General features: G+C 58.5%; 1 protein-coding gene across 1 annotated transcript; it reads left to right on the top strand.

The window, feature by feature from the left end:
- The first annotated feature begins 567 nt into the window (after window positions 1-567).
- ZBTB39 (zinc finger and BTB domain containing 39) lies at window positions 568-8,176 on the top strand. The gene is made up of 2 exons (XM_025476912.3): window positions 568-704; window positions 2,073-8,176. The coding sequence occupies exon 2, from the start codon at window positions 2,117-2,119 to the stop codon at window positions 4,253-4,255; it is 2,139 nt and encodes a 712-aa protein (XP_025332697.1). The 5' UTR covers window positions 568-704; window positions 2,073-2,116; the 3' UTR covers window positions 4,256-8,176.
- Window positions 8,177-8,191: the final 15 nt, after the last annotated feature.

Raw genomic sequence — 8,191 nt, 5'->3', positions numbered from 1 at the left:
CCCCGGGTGCGCGGGGGGTGGGGGGGAGGCGGGGCCGGGCGGGGGTCCCCGGGTGCGCGGGGGGTGGGGGGGGAGGCGGGGCCGGGCGGGGGTCCCCGGGTGCGCGGGGGGTGGGGGGGAGGCGGGGCCGGGCGGGGGTCCCCGGGTGCGCGGGGGGTGGGGGGGAGGCGGGGCCGGGCGGGGGTCCCCGGGTGCGCGGGGGGTGGGGGGGGAGGCGGGGCCGGGCGGGGGTCCCCGGGTGCGCGGGGGGTGGGGGGGGAGGCGGGGCCGGGCGGGGGTCCCCGGGTGCGCGGGGTGGGGGAGGCGGAGCCGGGCGGGGGTCCCGGGGCGCGCGGGGTGGGGGAGGCGGGGCCGGGCGGGGGTCCCGGGGCGCGCGGGGGCCGGGCCGCGCAGCTGGGGGCGGCGGAGTGTGGGGCCGCGGCGCCGCCCCCTGGGCTCCCGGCCCCGCCGTGGGGGGGCGCTGCCTCCTCCCGGGCGGCGGGGGGCGCTGCGGCCGAGCGGCGGGGGGCGCTGCCTCCTCCGGGACGGCGGGGGGCGCTGCGGGCCGGGCGGCGGGGGCTGCCCGGGCCGGCGCGGCGAGCGGCGCGGCGGATGGAGAGTCTGGCCGCGGCCGGCGGCGCCGCCTCCTCGTCGGGCCGGGCACGGCGGGCCGGGGCCTTTGTGTGCGGCGGCGGCGGCGATGGTGCTCGGGCCCCGCGGAGCCGGTAAGCGCGGCCGGGCCGAGGGCTGCCCCCGCCGACGCCGCCCGGCCCGGCCTTGCTCCCCGCCGCTGCGCTCCCCCTGCGCGCCCCAGGCCGCCCCCCCCCGCCGGCCCCGCCGCGCATCCCCTGGCTCCGGGGGCGCCCGGGGCCCCGCCGAGTGCGGCCGCACCGAGGTGCTCCGTGGCCCTCGATGGAGCCCCAGCCCGACCCAGCGGCCTTCCTGGGTTCGAGCCCCCGGGGGGAGCCTGCGGCACCGCGGGCTGCTGGGGGGCCCGCTCGGAAGTGCCCCCCGCTTCCCGGGGCCCCGCCTGATTGCGGCCTGGGGGTCGGGGAGCTGCTTGGCTGCCACCCCAGCAATGCGCAGAAGCTTCCTGGACCCCAGAAAAAGTTGGGAGTTAGTAGAGGGTGGTGAGGTGCGGGGCTGTGCGCGCGGGCGAGCGGCGAGGCTGCGGGACGAGCTCGTCCGCAGGCGGGACTCCAAGGGGGGCAGTGGGACCCCGCAGGTCCTTAGGAGTCTTGCCTGTAGGATTAGATGCCCTTCCTAGGGCATCTAGTAAGTCTCCAGTTCTGGTCCACATACGCGTAGATCCCAAAAGGGGTGGGCAGGAAAAAACCGGAGTCCATCAGTGGTGAATGCAGCTTGCTTGCTTTGGGCCCCGGGTACTTTGGCTTCATCCACAGCGTCGGGAGGCGGTCACGGCAGTATCCGGACGGCCCTGGGTTATGGTAGGACAAGAAACGAGGCAGGTAGCTTAGGTTAGGGAGAGGTCGACACTCCTGAATGAGTGAGAGGTTGACCTAGGGACTGCAAGGACAGAGCATCGATAAGAAACGGAAAGATCGAAAGCGACCTTATCTTGCCCTCAGCAGCTCTGGAACTTTAATAATCGTGTTCAAGTACCTGTATGGCATTTGGCATCGTAAGAGAAGTGAATGTGCCCAGTGAGATAGGAGGGCTCACACTGGGGAAGAAGTTAGGACATTAATTCGAGCCCCCTGACGGGTAATGAAGTGAAAGATTGTGTCTGGGCGGTTGCCTGTGGCCGGGGTCCAGGGTCCGGGGCTCTAGCTTCTGTCCCCCCAGGCCCACCACCTCTCTTCCCGACTCTTAAAGACGCTGTCCGATTTGTTTTAGTACTTTGGGATCTCGATGTAACAGCTCTGCCCTGGGGAGTATGCGGGGAGAGGGGTTGCTGTGCACGCTGAGCGGCTCAGCCATGCCCCGAACCCCAAGCCCCGAACCCCGAGCCCGTTCACTCCTACCCCACCCAGGGCTTGGAGACCCTCCGACCCGGTGGTATTTTCTTCCGCCAAGCTCCTCACTTGCAGGGATGTGTTTGGCCATCCATCTCTTCCTTTTACTGTCCGCAGATGAACTGTGCTGATACAGAGGCAACTTCATCGGAGCTGCTAAGATGGGCATGCGGATCAAACTGCAAAGCACCAACCACCCCAACAACCTGCTGAAGGAACTCAACAAGTGTCGGCTCTCCGAGACCATGTGCGATGTCACCATTGTGGTGGGGAGCCGCTCCTTCCCGGCGCACAAAGCCGTGCTGGCCTGTGCGGCCGGCTACTTCCAGAACCTCTTCCTCAATACGGGGCTCGATGCCGCCAGGACCTACGTGGTAGACTTCATCACGCCCGCCAACTTTGAGAAGATCCTGAGCTTTGTCTACACGTCAGAGCTCTTCACAGACCTGATCAACGTTGGGGTCATCTACGAGGTTGCCGAGCGCCTGGGTATGGAGGACCTGCTCCGGGCCTGTCACTCCACCTTTCCTGACTTGGAGAGCACTGCCGTGGCCAAGCCCCTGAGCGGCACCGGTGAGAGCCACCCCGGTACCCAGAGCTGTAGCTCAGCAGAACCCGCCTATCCCCTCGGAGACCTCCGGGGTGCGGGGGAGCACTTTGGGCCTGATAGGAACTATGTGTTGCCCAGTGATGGTGGGGGAAGCTGTAAAGAGGAAGAGAGAAACATCACCGGTGACATTAACCAGAGCCTGCCTCTGCCACAGCAGCCACTGCCGCCAAAGACGGAAGAGCACGATGCGCCTGCCCCCTTCACCCCCGCTCCTGGTGTGGTGACTACCCAGCCGGTCCTGGGCACTGTCAACATGAGCATCCAAACCAGCACGAGCTCCTGCCAGCCATACAAAGTTCAGAGCAACGGAGACTTCAGTAAAAGCAGTTTCTTCACCCCGGACAACGCGATCGACATTACCACCGGGACCAACTCCTGTCTGAGCAATAGCGACCACTCCAAAGACCCCAGCTTCGGTCAGATGGATGAGCTCCAGCTGGACGACCTGGGGGATGATGACTTGCAGTTTGAAGACCCCACTGAGGAGATAGGCACAGCCGAGGAGGTGATTGAGTTGAGTGATGACAGTGAGGATGAGCTGACTTTTGGAGAGAATGACAACCGAGAGAATAAGGCCATGCCCTGCCAGGTGTGCAAGAAAGTTCTAGAGCCCAACATTCAGCTGATCCGACAGCATGCTCGGGACCACGTGGACCTGCTGACCGGCAACTGCAAGGTCTGCGAGACCCACTTCCAGGACCGGAACTCCCGGGTGACCCATGTTCTGTCCCACATTGGCATTTTCCTCTTCTCCTGCGACATGTGTGAAACTAAGTTCTTTACCCAGTGGCAGCTGACCCTCCACCGACGGGATGGGATATTTGAGAACAACATCATCGTCCACCCCAACGATCCCCTGTCTGGGAAGCTGGGTTTGTTTTCGGGGGCGGCCTCGGCAGAGTTGAAATGTGCTGCTTGTGGGAAGGCGCTGGCCAAAGATTTCCACGTGGTGCGGGGGCACGTCCTTGACCATCTGAACCTGAAGGGCCAGGCCTGCAGCGTCTGCGACCAGCGCCACCTCAACCTCTGCAGCCTCATGTGGCACACGCTGTCCCATCTGGGCATCTCAGTCTTCTCCTGCTCTGTGTGTGCAAACAGCTTTGTGGACTGGCATCTCCTAGAGAAGCACATGGCCGTGCATCAAAGCCTCGAAGACGCCCTCTTCCGCTGCCACTTGTGCAGCCAGAGCTTCAAGTCGGAGGCTGCCTATCGCTACCATCTCAGCCAGCACAAATGCAACAGTGGCCTTGACGCGCGGCCCGGTTTGGGGCTACAGCACCCAGCTTTCCAGAAGCGGAAGCTGCCAGCAGAGGAGTTCTTGAGTGAGGAGCTGGCTCTGCAGGGCCAGCCTGGGAACAGCAAGTATAGCTGCAAGGTCTGTGGCAAAAGGTTTGCCCACACAAGCGAGTTCAACTACCACCGGCGGATCCACACGGGCGAGAAGCCGTACCAGTGTAAGGTGTGCCACAAGTTCTTCCGAGGCCGCTCGACCATCAAGTGCCACCTGAAGACACACTCAGGGGCCCTCATGTACCGCTGCACTGTCTGTGGCCACTACAGCTCCACCCTGAACCTCATGAGCAAGCATGTGGGCGTGCACAAGGGCAGCCTCCCGCCCGACTTCACCATCGAGCAGACCTTCATGTACATTATCCATTCCAAAGAGGCGGAAAAGAACCCGGACAGCTGACTGGGTCCCAGCAGGGCTGGGGGGAGCTCCCAGGCGGCAGCCAGGACGTAGGTTTTCTAATGGCTGTTGGTCCCCCTCCAGCCGAAGTTTCGATTTTGCCTTGCTAGGAGTTCTGTTCTGTCTTGTGTTGAAAGAAGAAAAAAGAAGAAAGAGCACACGAGCTGTTACTGTTTTTTGAGAAGCAACGGCCCTATCATGTTTACCTCCTTACCTGTTCTTGCCCACGAAGGGCCGTGTTTTTTATTCTTTGGAGGATGGTTTTGGGATCTGGTCAGGCAGTTGGTGTCAACTGGATCCCCTCTCCCAGCCTCTTAAGTTTTAGTTTACTGATAGGTTTTATGCTGCTAAGAATCCAACCAACAGCCTCACTGAATAGAGGAAGGTGGAGAGAGGTTTTCACTGTGGGTATTCTCGCCAGATTTCCAACTGGGACACCCAGCTATGAGAGATTTTGGGAATGTGGTCATTGAGAAGAGACTCGTCAGCAGGGCAGCTCGCCTCCGGGTCTAGGCCTCGCCCTCAGCAGGGGAAGGGCAGGTGGGCCGGAGGTGCCTGCTCCCATCTGCTGACGGGATGGTAAAATCTTTCGGCAGCTAGATCCAAACTGGGGACAGAGCTTTCTGTTTAGGTCAGAAAGCTTCAGGATGAGTCCTTGCCAGTCAGAAGAGGTGTCCTATGGCGCCGCCGGAAGTGGCAGCCTGCTGGGACAGGAAGGGAGGTGTCTCTTTTCTCCTCAATTCCAAAGAAATTTGATTTTATGGAGCTATAGCCAGGCTGTCAAGCCTTCCCTGTGTGGCCAAGAGGACAGGGAGCCCCTTTGATAGGTCATCTGCCATCTGGCTACCTCCGTCGACCTTGAGTTTCCTGGTGGAGAGGAGGGGATGTCTCTCGACAGCAGCAGCCTTGCCTTAACCGACATCCAGTCTCCCACCTAGAAGTGTGTTTGACCTGTGGTGTAGACGAGAAGCCCCGTGAGGTGGAGGAGTGATGGACTGTGAGGCCTTCCGGGTGGGAGGGACCCGAGTAACTGGGGGTGTGTAGCGGGATGTGCGTTCCGGTTCTGTCTGTCCCAGGGTAACCTGTTGTTTACTTTGTGCTAACTGGCCGCAGCTTTGGCAGCTCACCTTTGACCTGCTGGAATTTATCCTGATCTGTCATTGCATCGCCACCAGGGGGCGCCACAGGACGGCAGCTGGTTCGGGTCCACCCGAGGTGGCTGGGGTGGAGTGGGCCCAATCCTTGGGGCTGGTGGGCTCCATTCCTGCCCCAAGAAAGCCTGAGGGAGAGGCCCTCGGATCTCGCATATTCACAAGGTAGCACCTCAGTAACTCATTCTACCTCACGCTGCCCCGGGGAGCTCTGAGAGTCCCTGGCCTAGGCCCTGACACTGCCCCTGGTGGGACTCAGCAGCACCCTGGGCTGTTTCACAAGCAAGTGGTTTTAATTAACTCACAAAGCCTTTTTGGACATTGATATTTATTTATTTTTGCTTTTATATACATGTTACCCAGCATCTCTTTCAGATAAGTGACTTCAGGAAAAGGAGTTTGTCCCCAGCAAGTAGCCATATTCCTGGGGACAGTCTTGGCCAGAGATTTGGGAGATGGGGGCTAGAACTGGGGGGGGGGGGGGGGGGGGAGGGGAGCGGTGTCATGCCTTTAAATAAGCAAATCCTCTACTTTCTCTCCAGATAGTCTCTTGAAGAATAAGCCCAACGAAGCCCGTAGGTAATGGCTGTGAGTCCTAGACCCTTGGGGCCGATTGAATTCCTAGGCCCTTCCTCCCTGCGATGGAGTAGATTGGGGTTTGGGTTGAGGGGAACAAGTTAACTGAAGGACCTTTTTTGCACATTTGCCTCATCCTTCCTAAACTTGGGAAGCTCTGTTGAGATACACAGGCAAGCCAGAGCTCCGTCCCCGTCGGACTGGCTGCCTTCCTCCCTGGCCCTAAGTCGGGAAGCCTCCCATTTGGGGTGCGTGGCTCTCTGGTGACTGGTACACGAAGGGATTTGTACGAGTGGCCACCTCTCACCGTCTACACCCTATTCCTGGCAGGAAAGCAGTGCTGAGCCCTTTCATTCCTGACGGGCTTCTCCCTTTCTTGCCCACACTGACCGTTGGGAATTTAAGAAGGAGAACGTGCAAGGGACCACAGTCCAGTATCTGCTAAGCTTCTCGAGTCTAAGTGATTCCTCCCAGACCGTCGATGAGGACCGATTTTTCAGTGGTCAGGTTTGAGAGAGGCGGTACTTACTGGAACCCAGCCAGGTGGCTGCGAGTGCGTCAGCATGCCAGAGAAACCCTTTTCCTTAGCAGGTGGCATCTTGGATGCTGGGTAGTCTGTGTACTTAATCCGAAACTGTGAAGTTTTCCCTTTTGCCAGTAAACCAAAAAAGCAAATCCTTGAACCTTTGCCCCCGAAACACTAAACAAAAAAAAAACAAAAAAAAAACTGCACCCCCTGAGCCTCCTGAGGCCACGTGGTTGGTTGATCAGGGTGGCCTGGCTGGTTGCAATCAGACATGTAGCAGGTCAGTAGCTCGTGAGGCTCACTGACCGAACCCTGTTCCTCTGCTTGTCCCCCTGTTCGCCCCCGACCCCTCCCTCTGCTTGGGGTCCATGTTTGCTGCCTCTGCCTCCAGCTCACCCTTTTCTCAACTGTTTTACTTGAAACTTGGTATTGTGGCAAAGGGCACTCTGGGGATACCTGGTCGAAGGTGTTCGTTATATCTTGGGTTTTTAACATTTTTGTCAACCCCCTGTTGTGGGGCCCCCTGTGCCTCGGGAGCCCGGTTTAGCAGCCTGCTGTGTCATTCTGAGGTTCTGTCTGTCCCCTGAATGTCTCGTCTTCTCCCTGTTTCCTCTTTCCTGTTCTGCACTCAGGACCAGCTACATAATTTGCAGAGCCCTCTGTTTAAAAATGAAGAATTTCAAGGTGGCGACTGTAGAGCATTAAAGCAAGCACGAGGCTATTCCCAACCCGTTTCTTAAGGGCAGAAGGTGATACTCGTGTGGCGCATTGGATCAACAGCAGAGGCTGCCTGTGGCCACGGGAGGGGACCCGTCTCCCGCTTTTCCTGTGACCCCCTGGTGGCTCGCTGATGCCACTGTGCCCCCCGGGAAGCTCTGCTGTATTTTAGTATTTGGTTCTATGTTTTAAGACTGAGGGGGTCTCTATAGTTCACGGCCAGGTGGAGAGAGAGGAGGTGCGGGTTGGGCCCCGGTGACCCTTAAGAACCAGGAAATGGGTAAAAGTTCTTTTGGACTTTCTTCCCTTCTGCCCCATCAGCACCCCTTTGTCTCCAGGACAGACCTCTGGGCTTAACTACCTTCTCCCCAGTCAGGTTTTGCTACTGATGAATTTTCTTCGTCTCTGGCCTCTTGCCATGCCCTATCCCTGAGACTACTCAACGTTGGAAGTGAATTGAAATCCTTTTCTAGGTGGACACTGATTTTGTTGGCGTGGGAGTGGGCTGTGCGGAGAAGTCTGTGCCATCTGGAGGCCCCCACGTGTCCTTTTGCCTCAGCCCCGCACGGAGACCCGGGACGTGCAGGGCACACACACCGTTGGTGATCACTCTTCGTAAAACTTAACATCAGAATGAAAATGAAACTGTTTTGATTTCGATGTTTCTTTAACACCCTGCCCCTGTCCAGTCCAACCCCCTTCCCACCTCCACTAGCGAAAGTCTCTTATAAAACCAAGAGTTGTTGACGTCTAACTTCCTTCCATTAAATTAATAAGTACTGACCTCCTAATATTTAAGTGTTTACTATCTATTGCTGTAAAGTTTTGTATATTTTGTAAACTTCTCTTCCCAAATAGTAGATGTCTAAAATCGTTGTACATCTGATTCTTTTATATTCCATTGTTTGGCACAAAGTGTGGTTTTTATTTAGAATAAAAAAAGGAAATTTGAAACGGGAATTCTTTTCC

Source organism: Canis lupus, chromosome 10 (assembly GCF_003254725.2).
Source record: "Canis lupus dingo isolate Sandy chromosome 10, ASM325472v2, whole genome shotgun sequence".
NCBI lineage: Eukaryota > Metazoa > Chordata > Mammalia > Carnivora > Canidae > Canis > Canis lupus.
This window is presented reverse-complemented; position numbering and strand designations above follow the sequence as displayed.

What these genes read in the sequence shown, in the direction of transcription:
- ZBTB39 (XM_025476912.3), top strand. Translation starts at nt 2,117, where the DNA reads ATGGGCATGCGGATCAAACTGCAAAGCACCAACCACCCCAACAACCTG.